The sequence below is a fragment of the Eleutherodactylus coqui genome, chromosome 2 (assembly GCF_035609145.1).
Source record: "Eleutherodactylus coqui strain aEleCoq1 chromosome 2, aEleCoq1.hap1, whole genome shotgun sequence".
In the NCBI taxonomy this organism is placed as follows: Eukaryota; Metazoa; Chordata; class Amphibia; order Anura; family Eleutherodactylidae; genus Eleutherodactylus; species Eleutherodactylus coqui.
Window position 1 is genome coordinate 265,892,682 of NC_089838.1, and position 21,796 is coordinate 265,914,477.

At 43.1% G+C, this 21,796-nt stretch overlaps 1 protein-coding gene across 1 annotated transcript in view; it reads left to right on the plus strand.

The window, feature by feature from the left end:
• Positions 1 to 8,931: 8,931 nt before the first annotated feature.
• Positions 8,932 to 21,796, plus strand: part of CORO2B (coronin 2B) — a 49,064-nt gene continuing 36,199 nt past the window's right edge. The window contains exon 1 of the mRNA XM_066592949.1: positions 8,932 to 9,119. Within this exon, the coding sequence (XP_066449046.1) occupies positions 8,949 to 9,119 (171 nt within the window). The 5' untranslated portion in view covers positions 8,932 to 8,948. The remainder of the gene's footprint in view (positions 9,120 to 21,796) is intronic.

The window sequence follows — 21,796 nt, forward strand, 5'->3', positions numbered from 1 at the left end:
ATCTGGGAGTGGCTAATCAGGTTCCAATTGACTAGCCAGCTGACTTTAGCATTGCAAACCTAATGACCAAAAGGAAGGGGGGTGGGGGAGTGAAATTTATTGCTCTCCTTAGATAAGGAAAGCATCTCACAAGGATGGGTGAACGATGCCATTTAGGGGAGGTGGATGGCAGAAATTACTAAAAGTAAAGTTTCATTTAGCCACAAATGAATGTACCGATGCAAACAGATGAAATGCAAAATACACAATTCACAGCAAGCAAGCAGCACAGATGATTTATGCGAAGGGAGACAGCAGAGGGAGTTCAGCTTAAAAACATTTCATATTACCATGCTGGCCACACTGCCACCATATTTCACTACACTCCTCCACTGGAGGCGAAGACACCTGAAATTAACAAAATGACATGGTCTAAGACTCCAATTCATCTGCAGCCACCCCTAGCCAAAAAAGAAAACTTCCACAAGAGTTAACCAGACTAAAAATTTTATTACAGGAGAAAGCAACAACATAAGAAACCCTGAAGCGTGAACAAACATAAAAAAGCAAAACTTTGCTTACATTAACTGCGTATAAATACCAAAAGAAAAGGCACAAAAAACCACCTAGCTCTCGCGACCATGACCATAGGGATACGGGGGAATGCCGGGACATCTGCTTATGCAGGCTTAAGTTTGGTTGCCTTGCCCTGTTGGCCCCTCGGCCCAGCAACACTGGGGGAAGGGGGGGTACCAGCCATAACCCACCTCTGGAGGATCGTGACCATAATGGCGTTGGGTGGGTGGGCGATGATAAACAACACACCTGGAGGGTCAGGGAGAGACATTCTGGTAATGTTGCCCCTCAGTTCCCTGCTGGCTGGCAAAATGCTCTTCTTGATGGGTTGTCACCCGAGAGGCAGTGGGGCTCGGGTGCTGGCCATGGGCCTGCAGGGGGCTGTAGTCACCTGAGCCAGTCACACAACTATAATAGGCCACTGGAGGCTGGGCGCACCCATGAAGCCTTGGGGGTAAGGCAAGGGCAATGTTGCCCTGTGCCTTGACCGGCGGAGAGGTGTTGGTGCACAGGTTGCAGGAGGAAAAAAAATACCCAAGGTGGGGGGCCCTGACTCCTGTGGGGGAAGTTGTGTTACTACAAGAATGCTGGGTTGACTGGTTGGTAAGGCTGAATCGTCCACAGCCATGAGGGCCTGTCCTTCGGGTGTCTGGTCTGAGGCCCCCTCCTGAAATAAATCCACCCCTTGTTGGCTTAAAAATGTCACCAAAAATGGGGACAGGTCAGGCATGAGTGGATTGCTGTGACTGGCTAGAGCAGCAGCAGATGGCAGCAAGGTGGAATAGGTGGCCCTCTCCCTGAAGCGCCGCTAGGCGTGGAGACTCCAGTGGGTCAGTAGCCAAAAACACTCCTCTGTTGGCTCTGGGCCCAAAACAGACCCAAAAAGAGTCTCCATGGCCACCTTCATTCTTGGGATGAAGTGGGTGGGGAGTGCACGACAGCTTGGGTCGAGGGAACTGCAATACAGCTCCGACCAGTCAACCTCTATCTCTGCCTCTCAGGAAACCAAGGACAGCTTGGTCAACCCAAGAGCAGGGAGAAAGGTGGGCCGAAGGGGATCGATTGCCCCTAAGGGGGAGGGCCCTGTTCATACTCATCCTGCACAGGGCTAGCTTGCCCCTCCTCCACTCCCTGCTCCGACAAGAATCCAGCGAATGGTGAAAAGGTTAATGCAGTTTCCCTGCCTGCTGGTCCCAGGCTGTTTTTCCAAAAGCTCGTGCTCCCGGTGGACGTCCTCCAGTGCAGGAAAACTGGTACAGCTCCTATGGGGGATAAGAAAAATGTGATTACAAACCAGATAGACCTCTTGAGGGACAACCACAAATATGCATAAGGCCAGCAAAGGCATCAAAATCTACAAGGTTAAATCTCTCTGTACAGGCCTAGGGGGTCTGAAACGGGGGTTATATGGTGTTGCTTAAACGCTGGCCACATCCAGGCAAAAAAAATTTGATTGGCCTGAGGAAGGCTGGGAGAAAAGCACCACAACCACACGCACTGTTGCAGGAGGACACGTTTAGGGTCTGCAAAGGGCAAAAGAGATTAATGCCAGGGTGAGGCAGACCATAGAAAAGTAGACTATGCCATAGGCAGATGAATTAGGGCAATACCATTGTGACACCATTAAACAGTTCCATGTCCCAACCAGTAAAAAAGTGTGTCTTTTTTAAATATGGCTGTGTTTCTGTAAAAAAAAAAAAGATCTAAGCCCCATGTTGGTGCTTTGTGTCCCCCCTCCCCCCCCCCCTTCCCCCTTCTGCTTGGGAACAAGTTTAAAATTTCCTGACTCTGCACACCCCTTTTAGCAAATCTATATTAAAAAGGTAGGGGAAAAGGGTCATCCAAATGCGTACAAAATATAGTCGCTGCTCTTGACTTTACAAACTAGGGGCCACTGCGACAAACGCGGCAACTCTGGCCTGAGAGCAACAGACATTTTTGAGGGAAAAGACACCCTCCACTATACTTACGGGGGCAACTCCATCATAATGTCCAGAAAGCCCAGCAAAGGAAAGTATTTATATGGCTTTTTGGGCTGCTGTCCGGGTGGCATGGGTCGCATATACTCCCACCAATACTGGTCCCTCGCTGACTTCCAGTTCCACTGGACTCCCTCAACTAGAGATTTATGATACCCAACAACAGCAACACACCCAAAATAAAGAGGGGGAAAAAATACAATATTACATCACAACATCCAATGCAAAATGGGGCCTACAATTTCAGGCCATAAGTTGCAAAATACTGGAAAGACGCCACCACACACTGCATGGCCTTATTTATTCCACAGAGGGAATAAATTGCAAAAGTGCTTAGTGGGGACCATAAAAGGAGCAGTGCAATGCACAAACACACACACTAGGATACCTGCTATTATATTGGCAAACGCATCCACACAAGGGTCATGCCTAATCAATTTTGGAGTATCTCACAGTAAACTTTAACAAGCTGGGCACGTGCCAACAAGCAACACCACATTATGTGAAACAGAAGGCAAAAAAAACACCTACCAAAATCTGAACGCTCCTGAGATGATGCCAAACGCCACTGGCTAGCGTGCACCTGCGGCGCAACTTCACGCCATAATGCCTCCTTGCAAGCGGTGTTCTTATACCCTCTGTTTCTGGTATCCCAGAGAGCGAGCCTGGCTTCCATGGCTGGAATTGTCCTATTCAGGAGGAAGAGAGGATGAAAAACAAGCAGCCATACACTCCACAAACATGCAGGCAAGTTGGTGAGGACCTGGAGGAGGTATTTCCAGCAGCCCTTTAATTGTGTGTGCCCACAAAGGCATAGCTGTGTGCATATTTAGTGACTCATTAGCTTCACTACAGCAACCGCTGCGCGGGGGGGAACTAACACCTCTGGGAGATAAGGAGCGAGCAATTTGGAGAAGAGCGGCTAGCTATTTGGAACAGCGATAAAAAGACGTTAACATACTGCGCCTACTGTTTCGCAGATTCTCTAGCAAAGCAAGTGCTGCCTTGTATGGGCATCCTTCTAGACAGCGAAAAAACACCTGTCATTAGAGCTGCTCTGATAGGAGTCTATGGTAGCCACCTGTGTATATCGGACAAAACATACTTTCCTACCTTTTTGCCCAACATCTATACGTCGGACGTATTACCATCGCATATGTTCTATTTTCAGCAAGTCGCCATTTTTAGGCACCGTATAATCACCCATGTGAATGAATGCATTGAAAAACACTGCCTCAGATGGTCGCGTATATACGGTCGGGCATAAAAACGCGCCGTATATTCGCTTGTGTAAATAAGCCCCAACGCCCAGTAAAATATTTGCACAATCCAAGAAACACTGAGGAATTTTTGCAGAATTTTCTCTTGAGTCTAACACCAATACTAATATACAAAGTAAGTAGTGCAGGAATAAGATCCCTCAATAATAGATGTTGGGAGATAATAAAGTGTGAAAGACAGGAGACAACTTTTTTCAACTTTTACTCAAGGAATTCAAAATAACATAAATCAGCCAACACTCGATAAAATCCCAGGCCTGTTTTGGCCTCTTTATGCCAGTAGCACTTGGCCATTTGGGGAACAGTCACTTAGTGCAACAATATTCAATGCCATTCCTCTCTAGCAGGAGGAGCACAATATTTGTTACATAGGTTGTATAATGCAGTGATTCTCAGGATGACAGTTTCAATATCCCAATTTCCCCTCTCTTGTGCTACAGCTAGTAATTTGGTGCCTGGTCGGTGGTCTCCTTCCATCCCCACTGTCACAGATCTGTTGCCCTCAGCCCTGGTCATATGCTCAACAAATATGGCCTCTCAGCTGTCACAGAACCATTGTTGCTCATAGCATGCATATCACCCACTTTTGCACCACTTGTATGAAAGCGAGATGATTAGCGTACATTCAAGATGCCTCCAGAGCCACCCATCCTGGACTTTGAGGGGATGTTCGGGACTTTTACAGACTTTCACTATTGATGATGTATCCTTAGGATAGGTCACCAATATTTGGTTGGTGAGGATCTGCCTTTCAGGATCCCCAGGCCCACTCTCACTGCGAACCGCATTAGAAGTAAATAGTGCTGTACATATTGCAGCAGTCCAGTTTGGTACTAGAGGCACAGTTCCCATTGAATTCAATCGGAGCTGTGCCTGTAGTACCAAATCAGGCCCCTGCAATGTTGACAACATTATTTCCTTTCAGTGCTGTCTGCACTGATGGTGGTCCTGGGGATCAGCGGGGATCTCCAGCGATGGACCTTCGCCAACCAACTATTGATGACCTATCCCCGAGGTAGCTTATTAATAGTAAAAGTCTGTAGGTAAAGGTAAAGTCCCCTGGTGCAAGCACTGAGTCATAACTGACTCCTAGGGTGACATCACATCGCAACACTTTCTTGGCAGACTGTCTTTGCAGGATGATTTGTCATTGATTTTTCCAGTCATCTTTTACCTCTCAGCAAGTTGGGGATTCCTTTACCGACCTGTGAAGGATGGAAGGCTTAGTCAATCTTGAGCCAGCTACCTCAACCATGTGGTGATTGACCCCAAAACCTTCAGGCCGTGAGCAATAGCTTAGGACTGAATTTCTGCTGCCTTAACACTTTGCACCCGTGAAAAAACACTCCTGTCACAGCCTTATACGTCTTGTCAACTTAAGGCTCTTTTGTCAACAACCACCACTCTTTGGGTGGAAAACCACCTCCATGTATACGCTATCCACAGGCCCACATGAACATTGTGCAACAGACATTTTCCTTCAAACCCTATCTGCAAAACTAAAACATTCACAAAGCAAAGTATGGCAACAGAACATACACAATTTCGATTAATAGATGGGGGTTACTTCACTCCTTACAAGATTACAACATAAGAAAATTGACAGCAGATAAAGACCACATGGTCCATTTATTTATTTCTTAGGATAGATCTAATCTTATCCCAGGCATGCTTGAATTCCTATAATGTTGATTTTCCAACACCATTTACTGGATGTTTGTTCCAAACATCTACTGCTTTTTCAGTAAAATATTTCCTGATATTGCTTCAGATTTTTTTCCCCAGTTAATCTTAGGTTATGCTCCCTTGTTCTCGTGTTTAGCTTCCTAATAAAACGCTTCTCTCCTGAACTTTATATATATCTTTGACATATACTAAGGTTTACACCATGTACCCTCTCTTCCATCTTTCCTCCTGTAACATATATAAAGGTTTCCATCATGTCCTCCTCTCCCTTCTCTTTTCCTGTAATATATATAAAGGTTTCCATCATGCCCCCCTCTCCCTTCTCTCCTCCTGTAACATATATAAAGGTTTCCATCATGCCCCCCTCTCCCTTCCTCCCTCCTGTAACATATAAAGGTTTCTATCATGCCCTCCCTCTCTCTACTCTCTTTCAGTTATATATATATATAGGTTTCTACCACATCCCCACCCTTTATTCACTCCTCCTGTAACATATATAACAATTTCCATCATGTTCCTCTCTCCATTCCTACCTTCTGTTTACATATATAAAGGTATCCATCATGTTCACCTTTCCCCTTTCTCCTCCTGCAAGATATATATAAAGGTCTACATTATGTCTTACCTCTCCTTTCTTCCTTCGTGTAACATATTTAAAGGTTTCCTAAATGTCCTCCCTCTTTTTCCTCCTGTAACCAACATAAAGCTTTCCATCATGTCCTTCTCTCCCCCTGTAACATATATAAATGTTTCCATCATGTCCTTCTCCCCCTTCTCTCTTCCTGTAACATATATAAATGTTTCCATCATGTCCTTCTCCCCCTTCTCTCCTCCTGTAACATATATAAAGGTTTCCATCATGTGTCCCTCTCCCTTTTCTCCTCCTGTAACATATATAAAGGTTTCCATCATGTGTCCCTCTCCCTTCTCTCCTCCTGTAACATATATAAAGGTTACCATCATGTGTCCCTCTCCCTTCTCTCCTCCTGTAACATATATAAAGGTTACCATCATGTGTCCCTCTCCCTTCTCTCCTCCTGTAACATATATAAAGGTTTCCATCATGTGTCCCTCTCCCTTCTCTCCTCCTGTAACATATATAAAGGTTTCCATCATGTGTCCCTCTCCTTTCTCTCCTCCTGTAACACATATAAAGGTTTCCATCATGTGTCCCTCTCCCTTCTCTCCTCCTGTAACATATATAAAGGTTTCCATCATGTGTCCCTCTCCCTTCTCTCCTCCTGTAACATATATAAAGGTTTCCATCATGTGTTCCTCTCCCTTCTCTCCTCCTGTAATGTATTTAACAGTTTCTATCATGTTCCTCTCTCCGTTACTTCCTCCTGTAACATATATAAAGGTTTTCTTCATGTTATATATACACACACACACATTTCCATTTTTTCCTGCAGGCTGGTCACTAAATCTGTAACGGACACACTACTGCTGACGGGTGTAGCAATTTGGAGTGCAGAGACAATAATCATACCTAGACTCTTAAACTTAAAGGCTTCTCTGCAACATAGACAATACTGTTCTAAATGGCACTTGTTAGGTGGGGGCTTTGTTATAGACTTTCCACTGAGGCTTGAATTTAGGCCTCGCTCTGATCATTGAATCTGTTATAAAGGTGTAAAGGTAAGTACCGTTTTGCTTTATTGTTGATGCCATGTTTATTGTGTTATGATAACTGTGGCTTTAAGAGAGTGCAGGAATGAGAACCAGTTCCCTGAGCGGGAAAGCTACCCCCAGTTGCTGCAGCTATGCTGTAGTGAGCGGAGCTGGGGATACTCTCCTGGATGGTACTGCAGTGCACATCAACAGCCCTATGGGCACTGACTCCTCATCAGGAAGGAAGGATTCGGGCAGAAACCAAGCTCCAGAGAGACAATTGCCGCCTCCTCCCTCTCACCGGTCCCGGAGACCCGGAACAGCCAAAGACTTATATTCCCAATGACCAAGCAAACACTGCAGTTGATCCTGCTAAATTGACCTAGGAAACCCGATAAATGAGTGGAGACTCTTGAATTATTACCGCTGTAGCTGCTTCCTCGCACTCGGTTATACGCGCAAAGACTCATCAGCCTGGGAAATTAGATTTTAGAACCGCCATCTGTTTACATTTTGTTTATTAAAGCTAAGAAAGCAAAGATGTCTGCTCCGGAGCCATATGTAAGTTATACCCAGAGTTTCCATGTTGTAGCGACTACTAGAATTTATTTCCTAACAGTGTCCTTTCCTGAACCAGTATGATCGGAGCTAGGACACGAATCCTTGTTGGAAGCCCTGCAACAAGAGCATTATGGTGGCCTCAAAGGTGCTGGCCTGACACTACTGATCAGAGAGTACAGCCTTCTGGGTACTTATCATACCAAACCTGTCCTTGTTTACCAGGGAGATCCCGAACCAGATACCCGGGCGCCTTCACAAAGGCATTATGGCTGATTTTCATTTTGACATCTGAAAAATAAGTATCAGCTAATTATGCTTATTTTTATCTCTGTCCTTCTTTTCTATGTCCACAGTATGGTGCATGTGCTTACTGCAGAGTCATCCTACTATATGTATAGCTTGCAGAAATACTAGATTTGCAACTCTATTGCATATCCACTACATCCTTTGCAGGCCTTCAGAATAAACATATTGGCACAACTGCAAAGTCATATGCTTGCATCACTATCGATTCAATATGCAGTAATTGCACACCATAGCATACTTACAGATTCGCTGTCACTATACTACATTTGAAGCTGGCATAATCACTATTTGCAGCTCTGCATAATCACTGCATTTTATTTGCAGACCTGCAGATTTATGGTATTAACAAGACTGCAAAGATATTACCCTTTAATATCCTAGCCGCATTGTAGCCCACTATGCAAATAGCCCTACAGAATCTCCATAGTATGCTTGCAGCTCAGTTGAAACAATGTATTTGGCAGAACTACAAAGTCATTTATTCATGTATCCCACAGAATCGGGTTTATAGTCTTCAGATTCATTACAGTATATATTTGTGCCACAAGAATTTTAATAGTTTGCTACCGTCCAAATCATTGCAACATGATTTTGTGTTTGCAGCTCACAAAAGCAAAGGATTATTGACTGCCCAACACCGATTTGGTTTTAAATGTCAAATGTATCAGGTGACAAAACTGACAGATTATAATAATCTCTATCATCCCAGATACAGGTGACGCCTACAGGTGTTGCTCTTGTGCTGTTCCTCCCACTGTGGTGGCACGGGTATACACTGACACTTCCTTCCTGGACCAGAACCGTAGCCATAACTTCTCAACCCCCACCCCCCACCCATAATTTGTTGGAGAGTTTTTAAAAGTTTTGCTAAACTCTTCTGATATGCATTAAATGACTTCCTTATTGCAGTACTGGCTGTGGAAAGAAAAGGTTAAACGCAGTAGAGCGGCTTCCTGCCTGATCAGTATGGATGCAGAGTGACATCACAATTCAGCCAGCAAAGGATGGGAATAATGAGGAGGAGGGGAGGCAGCGCAGTGTTTGGAAGCAGCCACCACGCACAGAGATCTGCAGTCAGAACCCAGCAGCTCAGGCGCCTGGTCCCCCTGCTCTGACACAGCTCTGTATGACTGTCACCAAGGTAAGTTGAGCCAATGCTGATGTATGCGGAAGATGGAGAAGGAAAAGGAGGGGGAGAGACAGAGACAAAAATAATACATACAGGGAGGTGCGTGTCAGCATCCTCTCCATCTGGAAAGATTAAAAGCTTTTTACCTAAATGAATTTACAATCTCTGGGGTAAATATGTGTTTAATGGGGCAGTAAAGTACATTACATGGGATGTGGGAAGTCATCGAGGTTATATCCATGGACTTTTGAGACTGCAGAAAGCTTATGCAGCTCTATGATCCCACCGCGCACAACCATGCGACAGAGTACCCAACAATCAGCCAGTAATCTCTTGGATCCGAACCAAGCAGAGGATTAATCAGGGAATATCACATAATGCTGCTCTGCATGTAGTGGTGTCTTATAGGCTCCCCCCTCTGTTAATCTTTAGGCATCTGTAGGGAGAACACATGGAAATCTAACCTAACCATTTGTGCAACCTGCTGCTTAAAGCTTTGTGACGGGGCGTGGGTGAAGAATTGCTGAATTTCACGAGGAGGGGGAATAGTTGGGTTTTGAGTGGCGCAGCAGATTGTAGCGAATATGTCTTAAGAGTGTAATGAAATGGTGTTTATAGATGTAGCAATTGTTAGCATGATTGGTACATTCTGAAAACATTGTAGTTGAGTTGTCGGAATGCATTAAATATCAAGTTAATATTTGCTATATCTGTAGATATGTCTTTGAAAACAGTACAGTTGAAAGCTGGTAAAACTAGTTGTAATAGGATGTGATGGATCTTGATATGTTGATGTTTAAGTAATAAATATACTAATTGAGATACTGGCACATGATTGCGAATAGAGGAGTGGACAACAAAGGAGAGTTGGAAGATACAATGATAAAAACGTAGATGAATGCAAAGAAAAATAGTTGTGGGCACTCTGGTGCATTTAGGAGATCTCAACTTTGTTGGCCGGTAGAGCTATAGAGAAGCAAAAGTCATATTGACTCGTCTACGCAATGTGAGAAATAATATGAAGTCTAGTGTCCGAGAAGTTAGATACCAGAATTAGGGAGGAGTATAACATAGGCTTTGGTTATTCCATTTCAGAGTCGAGTCACATTATTATGACCACCAGCTAATATCCAGAATAACCACTGTGTGACGCACAGACAGCACTAGACAGGCTGGAATTGACTATAAGGTGCTGGTAGGTTGTCTCAGGTATCTGGAGCCATGCTGACTGCAGTGCATACCAAAGTTGCTGCAGGGTACGTGGGGGGAGGATCCATAGAATGAACACGACATCAAGGTGGTCCCACAGATTCTCAATTGAGTTCAAGTCTGGGGAATTAGGGAGCCAGAGAAGTACTTGGAAGTGTTGGTTGTGCTCTTCCAACCAACCACTGTCGGACATTTCTTGCCGTAGGACATGCTGCATTGTCTTACTGGAAGATTACATCTACACCATGGAAGACAAAGCAGTGTATACGAGTGTACATGATCTGCAAGGATGGATTCATTCATCCAAAACAGTTCAGAGTGCCTTCTACATGGATGATGGGCCCAGAGACTGCCACGAAAAAAGTCTGCAGACCATAACACTTCGGCAACCAGCTTGTGTTCTTCTAGCAATGGTTACAAGGTGCTTGGTGCTGACTCGCCAAAGTCTATCCATTCAGTGAAGCAGAAAACATGACTCATTAGAGAAGGCAACCCTTTACCAATCAGCGGTGGTCCAATTCCGATACAGCCATGTAAATTGAAGCCTTTTCTTCCGATGCAACTTTGTTAGCAGTGACCATCAGTCTGCTTTGCAGCTCCATACACAGTAGAGTTCGCTGAACTGTTTTAAATACGTCTGGTTAATTTTCATGGTGAGCTACCCTACTGTAGCGTATCAGTCAGCCCTTGCGCACCTTCGTAGCCAACGTTCACTCCTCACATCAATGGCGCACGGTGCTCCGCAGTCTTCTTGTTGGTTATTTCCAATGGTGTCATTTGTCCATTTCACCACAGCAGCACATGAACAGTTCACAAACTGCGCTGTTTGAGAAATACCATCAACCTTTGCCCAATAGTCAATAATCATCCCTTTTTGCAACTCTGATAAATCACCCCTTTTACCCATCACAATGACAAGTAATATGTGAGCAGAAAGCCTATTGCACACCTTATATACCCACCAAGCCAGCCCATGATACGTCACTTTCTTCATGGGCCACGTGCTACCAATATCGAAAGTAAGAGGTGGTCATAATAATGTGACTCGACTTTGTAGTTGTATAAGCTAAACAAAGAAGATTGCTGTAGCTTTAAATAAACTAGACCACTTGTGTTTGGTGGATGTTCTGGATGAAGAGAACTACCAGGGAGAAAAGGGTGAATGTAGTGGGAGGAAAGAGTAGGAAGTGTAATGGAGTTGTATAGAGTGATGAGCTTGATCTGTGATATATGGTTGTGTTGAGAGGATAAATGAGCTTGGTCACAAAGATGTACCATAATGCATACTTGGATAGTGTAGAGAAGAACTGAGTAAATTGTTCAACTTGATGTCCTCCAGGTATTTCGGACCCCCCCCCCCCCCCCACATAGGATAAACATAGGATAAATGAAATGATCCCCACCCACTGCATGTGTATCTGAGATAGAGAAATGAGTTTGTGAGCTCCATTGGGGACAAGAACTGATATGCAATGATCTGTATACAGCACAGCGATATATGTTGGCACTATGCAAACAATGGTAATAAAGACAGTGGCTGGTATAGAAAGGTATGGATCAATAGAGTGGAAAATTCAGCTGAGCCACCGAAAACACAGCAGATGGCTGAGCTAGTTTTGGAAAGAACAGCTGATTCAAGGAAATATGGATGGATTGGTAAGGGAAGCTTACTGATGTATTAACGCTAGTGTAAGAACAGACAGGGAATGATGGGTCTAGAAGACGTGACTGTATAGTATATAGGAAAGGGGGAAAGTATCAGCAATTCTTTTGAAAGTAGAAGATAAGAGATTGTTGATAAAGCAGAGAACTGATTTATGAAGGTATAGTTGGGTATTGTATAGGTTCAACAATGACATATTATGTTTCAGGAAAGTGATTTAAGTCGAAAAATTTGATTTAGGTATATGGAGTGAGCTGAATCTGAAAAGGCATGGATGAAATGTAAAAAAAATGAGTTAGAAGGAATAGTTGAGGGGAAAACCTAAAGTATGGGCCAGGGCAAAGAAGCAATCTGAATTTTGTAAGAATGCAAGAGAAATGTATGAGATGGCTCACAGATAAGGAATATATAGAGGCAGCTAGAGAGGAAATGCTAAACTAGCTAAAACCTATGTAAACTAAACTACTGCATTTCACAGTAAAGGCTCATTCACATGAATGTATGCAGGTTTCGGTCACGTAAATACGCTGCGTGACCGAAAATTGCAATCCCCTGCGTATTTCAGCCATTTCTGTGGGTTTTTGTGCACGGAAATATGCTGTGTATTTACGGGGTGCAAAAAAATATACAGAAGGGCCCATTGTCTTGCTGCACAGGCAGCCTGCATATTTGCACCGGCCCATTCACTTTAATTGCTTATTTAGGCTTGTAAGGGCTTCTTTAGATGACCGTATGCACGCTTCAGCGCAACGCATTTGCGAAATGAACTAGGTAGATTTGCGTGCATATTGAAACACAGTACTGTACTTTTTGCGAACGCCGGGCCCATTCACATGCGTGTGCAAAACATCACTAATAGCCCTGATTTAAAGGGCTATTTCGCCTAATGAGGTCTAGATGTCTTGTATTTTTCACAGAATTGTGTATTTGTGCACCTGCCATAGACTTCTATGGGGGCCTTTGCTGCACAATACGCTGTACGATTCCCTAGGTTCCATTTTTATGTTCTCGCAAAACATGTTTTTGAGAATAAACTCATTGACATCAATGGGTTCTATTCTCTACACATTACATGCATATACTTTATACACGCAAAAATGCATGCAAATATGGTTGTCTGAAGAAGCCCTAAGGACGGCCTCACACAAGCGTACGTGCAAAAACGTATTTGTGCAGTGAAGGAATCTTTTCTGTGCCCATAGCTGCGCAATTGCTGTGCATATTTGCTCAGGCACTGCTCATTCACACGGGCGGGGAAATCACCCCGCCCTGATTTAAAAGGCTAATTAGCCTAACAAGGTGCTGTTGTTCATGGGTATTTGCAGTATTTTGCGCATACCTGCACGTACATATGTTGACTCCTATGGGGACCTTTGGTGCGCAATAAAATAGAGCATATTGCGGGGTTTTTTGCACAAGTGAAATGTGTGCGCAAAAAAGACCTGTGAGAATGCACCCATCAAAATCAATTAGTTCTATTCGCTGCGTATTGTGCGCACAAAAATTACCCACACAAATACACCCATGTGAGGCCGCCCTAATACTCACCAAAGTAGGACATGCTACATAGTTTTTCACACAACTGAGCATCACGGGAGAATATGAGTGTAAGGGCTTATTTAGACGACCGTATATCAGCTCGGTTTTCACACCGAGCCGATATACGGTGTCCTTGTCTTCAGGGGGAGGGAAGGATGTAAGAGCCAGGAGCAGGAACTGAGCTCCCGGCCCTTACCCGCCCCTCGCCACTATTTGCAATGGGAGGGGTGGGACGGGGGCAGAGCTAAGCGGCGGTACTTAGCTCCGCCCCTGTCTCGCCCCCTCCTATTGCAAATAGTGGCAAGGGGCGGAGAGGGGGCGGGAGCTCAGTTGCTGCTGTGGCTCTTCCATCCTCCTCCCCCTGCAAACAAGGACACCGTACATCGGCCGGGCGTGAAAACCGAGCTGATATACGGTCGTCTGAATATGGCCTAAAATATACACACGTTAAAAACTGCACAAATATGCCAGTGTGAAGGAGCCCGAAGAATTGAAGTGCAACTTCATCTTTGAGCTACATGCTTCACAAAATATATTGTTCTCATAGTAAATTGAGGACCCTCAAACATGCTGACTGTCTGGGGACTCTGCAAGCTAACTACAGGCTGTCGGAAAGCACTGTCAGAAATCTGTAGTCAGCAGGGGGCAAACAGCTGTGTGACTTCTTAATTCCTGTCCTAGCCTCTGTAATGACACATACATCCGATTCTGGAGAAGATTTGTAGATACTAGAATACAAAAAACAGCAATAAAAAATACATCTAAAGAAGCGGGGCTATACTTTATGGAACTTTTTTATAACTTTTAATAAAAGTAATAATACGAAAATAATTCCCCATAAAGTGTTTTGCTCAATGACCATGATGCAATGCAGCAATGTACATAATTTCCTAGCTTGTGTTGACCTCTTACTCTTACAACCCATCTTGACACCATAAAGTACCATAGCATCAACTTTTTCCCTTCTTCAGCAATAAAAAGGAATCTTTCCTGCCTTTACGCCAAAGGCAGATTGGCCATAGACTTTACAGGAAGAAATCCCAGTAGGCTGGTCAAACAGGGGTTGGTGTCAGCACCTGGGAAGATGCCCAAACCTTTGGCACTCTACTGGGCACACTTCAGCTGAATTAGGGTTCATGGAGCTCTTGCTACAGACCTTGCTCTCCTGCTGGCTCAGGAGGTCAAAGGAGCAACTGCAGGCTGGATGCAATGGGGGACCTTTTATTATAGAGAGCAGTGCAGTGTGGCTACATAGCTTTGGAGGTGGTGCTAGCGCCTGTGGCACCATCAGGCGGCATGTCTTCTAATACCCCCCTCTGCTTTCTTTTTGGCGTGATAGACAACTGAGCTGGTGCAATTGTGCACTGTGCTGAGCTCATGCAGCCTAAAGACACAAGCAACAATCGGATGACCTCTCAAAGCACAGATCTAGCACCAAGTAATGCTTATGTTGACCTCCTCTGCTAATAATTTGGACCCACCTACAACATGAGACTTCTTTCATAGTCATCAAAGAGCAACGGAGACCCGACAGAACTAATAGAAGTGCAAAAATAGTTTTCCCTTTTAAAATATATACTAGGCATAACTTGCTTTGGGCTCCATTGCAAAATCTGTAACAGAGCCCCCAACTGTACTACTGTATGGGGCTTATGGGTCCCTTGAGGTTCCTGGGCCCAGATGCAACCGCATCCTCTGCGTCCCCTATAGTTATGCCCTTGTAAAGTTATGGAAACATATGCATGCAATGTGCGCACTTGTTCCTAATATAAGTACAGCCGTACTATTGCAGTATATACCTGACATATCTTTTTCCTTACAGTACCTATGTCTCCTGGAATACAAGTCTGTATTAAGAGCGTTAATGCATTAACTCTCTGCTGCACTTGCATTAATTACAGTGCTAACAACCTGCCAAAGGCCCTCTAGGTTTCATGATTGCCTAACTAGCAATACTTTCTTAATACCTAACTTGGTATCCATTTGATTACGGACTTGTTCATGCCAATATTGCTGAATGTTTAAACTGAAATGAATAAATTAGTCCTTATGTAGCCATTTAAATAAGGTCGCACAACAACTATGTCCTCACTAGGGGTTACTTGTCACCTTGAACGTTTGTCTCCCCATTGTACTGTATATACATATATTGGAAATGCTGCAGTGAGGAGGTTCTTTATACTGCCAGTCTGCAGCGATCAGGCAGAAAATGTGACATGACGTAGATAGAGTGCTCTGTAAGGTGACATGTGCCTTATTGGTTACCCTATTACCATTATGCGTCCAGTCCTTGGCGGTCATTAACCCTAATTGTATACAAAGACCATCTAATAGTGGTTCGTTTACTGGATGATTTCACTAATGATCAATAAATTGAGTAGCTGTCAATGTCCCAATGACTGTGTTTATTTGACCATGTAAAACCTAAGCAGACAGGAAAAAAGAAGATAGCAGATGTAAGTGGGAGTTAATCATCAGCCATTAACGATCAGGCATCATTAATAATGTATGAGCTGGGCAAATTGCTTATGGAAACATAGATATAGAGCGTTCGGTTATGCCTCTGCCTTTCCGGGTATTGCAAGGTCGTTTCTTAAAGGAGTTAATTGAAGAGCTAAATATATCTTAGCCACAAAAAGGCACATTTGCTAGAAGTATTTGGGTGGAGACTCCTTGGATTGAATACTTAGTGTATGTGTTACAAAGCGAAATATAAATGCAGCTCAATAAATACAGCACACGACATGCATTAATGTCTAGAATGCAGATCTGGGGGGACTACGCTGTAGTGGTGGGGTTTGTAGGGGTTGTTTTCCTCTAATAATCAAGGCTAGATAGGTAGGGACCTACTGCATGTACTTGTACTGATCCTTATTTTCAAGCCATTATCAGGGGTGTAGCTCTAAAGGGGGTAGAAATTGCACCTTCGTCCTGGTACCCGAGGGGGTTTAAAGGCTTCTTTGCCACGTAATCAGACACCGGTATTATAAGTTGCACATGGTAGGTGGGGGCCTGGTACATTACATTATGCTCAAAGCCACAGAACAGATATAAAACTTGTAGAACTGTTTTAACTGTTGTTCATCTATGAGCAATAGGTTGTTTACTGTGAATGGAGGCAAGCGGCCGGATTGATCTCTGGCCCTCTCCACCTCCATTCACTAAACAATTATGACTCTTGTATGAAAGCATAAGAGCGATTATCACCCAGACGATTATTTTCAAGGTTGCTGTGAAGCCTTGTAAATAGTTTTCCAAATCTCTGTATAGATGTACCAGTAGAACTGGCAAGATAACTTGCCATTGAAAAAGTCAATAAGATATGTTCACATTGTCCAGGCTTCATATAGCATTTAAAGGGGTTGTCCCGCGCCGAAACGGCTTTTTTTGTTTTTTTTCAATAGGCCCCCCATTCGGCACGAGACAAACACATGGGATGGGTTAAAAAAAAAAAAAGTTTAGTACTTACCCGAATCCCCGCTCTGCGGCGACTTCTTACTTACCTTACCAAGATGGCCGCCGGGATCTTCACCCACGATGCACCGCGGGTCTTCTCCCATGGTGCACCGTGGGCTCTGTGCGGTCCATTGCCAATTCCAGCCTCCTGATTGGCTGGAATCGGCACACGTAACGGGGCGGAGCTACGTGATGACGCGTAGAAGGGGCGGAGCCAGAACGCCGCTCGTGCTGAGACCCAAGAGAAGGGAGAAGACCCTTCTGCACAAGCGCGTCTAATCGGGAGATTAGACGCTGAAATTAGACGGCACCATGGAGACGGTAACGCCCGCAACGGAGCAGGTAAGTGAATAACTTCTGTATGGCTCATATTTAATGCACGATGTATATTACAAAGTGCATTAATATGGCCATACAGAAGTGCTTACCCCCACTTGCTTTCTTGGGACAACCCCTTTAAGAGTTCCTTACTACTTTATTGTCTGTATTACATGACAACAGGTAGATCCATCTGACCTAAATCATTTTCCATTTGTGCTCTAATTGTGACCTAAACTATTATAAGTCTTCACTAGATGGTAACTAGATTAGACAAAGCCCAATAAAGGTAGACTTATCCTTTAACTGCCTTACCATATATGTTCTTCAGTTGTCACTTCACTGGTATAAATCTTGTTTAGATGTCAATTAAATTCCTTAGGTTGTGTTGCGTCCAAGCCGGAAGCTAAACAATTTGCCAGATCAGACATAATTATTCGTCCAAATGGGATGGATATACACACAATATATTAAACGCAGGAAAAATGCAAAATATAAAAGGGAAATCTGGCCTGAACTATGAATGCGATGAGACCCTATTAAAGCAGAGCATTAGCACTGATGAGGGCAACCTCACATCAGGGACCAGGGCCAGCTCCAGGTTTATATGGGTCCTTGGGTTACAGAGTTTCTGTGGGCCCCTTTGCAATGAGTCATGACACATGAGGCAGTAAATCTGCAACAGTGCATAAGGTACTTTTACTGGTAGATATCAGCTCCTAGAAAGGTGCTTTGCACGTATGTAGTACTTGTATACATGCTGTTTAATAATGTGTTCAAAGATCTTTCCTGTTATAGAAGTCAGGCTTACAGGTCTGTAGTTCCTAGATCCACCTTCTACCCTTTTTTTGAAGATAAGGACAACATTTGTCCTTTTTCCAATCTTCTGGAACTTCTCCTGTTCTCCAGGAATTTTCAAAGATTATGGTGAGTGGTTTAGCAATTACCTCTGCTGCTTCCTTCAGTATGCAGTGATGTAATTCATCTGGACCTGGAGACTTGAATTCATTTAAGTTCCCTTATCTCTGTTTATAGGTAGTCTGCATTATTTTATTCCTGTAATAGCGCAGTGAAAATCAGTTGACGTTACATTTACTTTCTGTGAGAAAACGGATACAATATAGAAATTTAAGTGTTCAGTCTTCTTAACCTTATTTTTAACAGATTTTAACTACTTCATCCTGTACACATCCAATAGGATCTTTGACTTTTCTTTTGCTTTTGACAAACCCACTGAATCCTTTTTTCTTGCTTTTGGCCTCTCTTGCAAGCCTCACTTCGTTATCAGCTTTAGCTATTCTGACACTTGCCCTACAGTTTCTATAGATCTGTCCCCCTCTTTCCATTAGATAAACATTTCTTTTTTCCTTTTTAGTATTTGTTAAAGTTCTGTGTTTATCCATACTGGTCTGGTCTCTTTAAATGCTTCCCATTCTTTCTTCTTTCAGGGATTGTTAAATATTGTTCTTGAGATTCTGATTTTGTAAATTTTCCCTTCCTCCTTGGACATTTCTGTCCTTAAGAACATCCATCAATTGAATCCTCCTTGCCCTCTTTTTGAGTCTATGAAAATCTGCCTTTCTGAGGCCCAACCTTGTTATCCCTAATTCAAGGATAGCGTGATCACTGCCTCCTAAGGTCCCAGCCACCTTTACTATTTCAACCATTTCCTCCCTCTTGGTAAGAATTAGGTCCAAGATAGCAGATCCCCCTGTTTTCTTTTTTACCTTTTGGAAGATAAAGTTGTCAGCAAGAGCAGATAAGAATTTGTTGGACCCATTACTTTTACCTGAGAGAGATTCCCAACAAATGTCTGGATAGTTAAAATCTCCCATGATCACTGTCATACTTTTTTGAGAACTTTGCCACCTGATGTAGAAAGAGTTCATCCATATCTTCTGCTTGTCCAGGCGGCTTATAGCAAATGCATATAATGGTGTCATTTCTGTTGTACTCTCCTTGTATTCTTACCCAAACAATTTCTACAGAACTACCATGCTCTAAAGCTTGAATCTCTGTGGAGATTAATGTTTTCCCAACATACAACGTAATACCTCCTCCCCTTTTATTAGGTCTGTTCTTTATAAATAAGTTGTATTCTTCAAGCTTTGTATTCCAACCATGTGTATCACCCCACAAAGTTTCTGTTATGCCGATGACATATTTTTCTTCCCATCTTAGCTCTTACTCTCCTTGTTTATTTCCCATGCTCTGCACATTTATATAGAAACATTTTAGTTTGTGATCGGTGTCTCTTGCTCCTCTGCTTTCTTTCTGAATTTTTTGTCTTTGTTTTTTCTTTCCAATTCTAATAGTAAGGTCCTTAATTGTATTCATTAGCTGTATATTTTTTCCTGGCCTTTTACTTACCTTCCACTATTGTTCTAGTTTAAAGCTCTCCTGATGAGTGTAGCAAGGCGTCTGACAAATATATGCTTACCTGTCTTTGTAAGGTGCAACCCGTCTCTAACAAGGAGTCCGTCATATAGGTAATTCACTCCATGGTCTAGAAATCTTAATCCTTGTTGATGGCACCATCAACGTAGCCAGTTTTTCACCTCTAGAATCCTTTGTCCATCTTCTTATTCCATGGCCATCCAATGGATGGGAGGACTATCTGTGTTCCTAGTTTTTTCATTTTTCATAGATCTTCAAAGTCTCTACAGATAGTTACTAGGTCTTTTTGTTGCTGTCACTTGGCCCTACATGTATTAGTAGGAATGGGTAGTAGTCTGTAGAACAAAGAGCAAAGTCCTATCTTGATGTTCATCTTTGTTCTCCTGCATGAGGGTCTGGTAGCGGTTCCTGAGCAGTATGGTTACTGATTGCCTCCTGATCCTTCTGCTTTTTTAGGTCACTTGCTTCTATTCCTCTGCTTCTGTGGATACACAAAAAAAATATTTTCTTTCAACATTTTGAAGAGTTACTTCTGCTCTGTCAAGAAAATCCTCATGTTCCTTAATGTGTTTCAATGTATCTATTCTCCCCTGAAGATGTTGCACCTTTTCCTCCAATAGAGAGACAAGCTTACTTTTCTGGCAGGTGAAGTTTAGCTTTTCCTCTGGTAGGTCTGAAAACATATAGCATTCATTTCAGCTCACCATATGGCTCCTCTCCCTTTCCATGTTGCACTTAGTCAGCTGATGACCACTTCTAAACTTCTAATAGTCAAGAGTTTCCCTTAGGTAACCATCTGTCGGTAATCCCTCTACATTGCCTGCCACTGAGGAAGTCCCTAAGGTGTTATCTGTTGGGAATCCTCAATGTTTAACTATCCCTTCCTCTCTCCCCTGCTACAATATCTCATGTGGTGTATGGGCTGATTTTCCAACAGGAAGGTGTTTTTGCCTAGCCAGTCAATCAGCCATAATGGAAGCACATTTATTTTGGGCCCACCTCTACATGAGTGCTGGTTATTTTCCTGCAGGTAAGTACCAGTGGTGATACTTTTTATTGTGGGGTCTATTCACCTTTGCCTAGCTCTGTAATATATATATTATATAATTTTCATCTTCTATATATCCTTCCCTATCCTACAATTAGGGACAGGCTAGGTCTCCTAGGTTTCAGACCCTATTGGGATGATCAACCTGCTTTTAGGCAGGGCCATTAGAGAGAGCATTCCCACTCCTATATTGGTGTTTCCCATGTGTTGGTGCCTTAAATCATTTATATGTTGGTGCATTGCAGACATTAATTGCATTAAGGTTTGGCATGTTGGTGATGTCCGTTAGGGTCGCCATACTTAGGCTATGCCCAAATGTAACAAACCAGTTTTATGTGCTGAGCTCACGGATTAGTCTGCTGGTCAGCTTTCCTTCTATTCTTTCTCCTCCACTCCAAGCTTACTATAATTGACAAGTCTCTCCGTAATTGTGAGTAGGGAGGGAAGTCGGAGACCTGTCAATCATGGTGATCCCTCTTAAACATTACTTTTCTATTAAACCATGATTCAACTCACTTGGGCTCCCTCCATACTACTTAACACCCAATCTTAGCTTTCAGATGTTCAGTCGGCATGGATTAATTATTAATTAGAATTATTGTGAAAGTGGTAACAGCTGTGACCTAAATTTAACAAAGCCCTCAAAGTGATAACATAATACATTTTTTTTGTTGATTAACATAAATGGGGAGTGTCTGCATAAGAAATAGTTGACCCCATAGCAAAATTTTCCCAAAGCCGATGTGCATCCCCACCTGCCTGGCAAAGCATTTTTGCATCATTTTCAATCCTTCCCTTTGGCAATAAGTCAAGAAGCTAGAGGTATAAAGTAATTTTTTAGAGTTTTCTGATAATTGCCATGAACAAAACAGCCATTTTGAAATATCAATTTTTTATGTACCCTAAACTCGGCTTTGACTCAGACTACATCAGGAATAAGTAATAGTTGATGTTCCCTGTTCAAGATCTAGCAGCATGAGTATTAAACATAAGGAAGAAAAGTGGCAACATATACAGGTGCTGATTTTCAATCCCTCTGGGGTGAAGATAACAGAAACC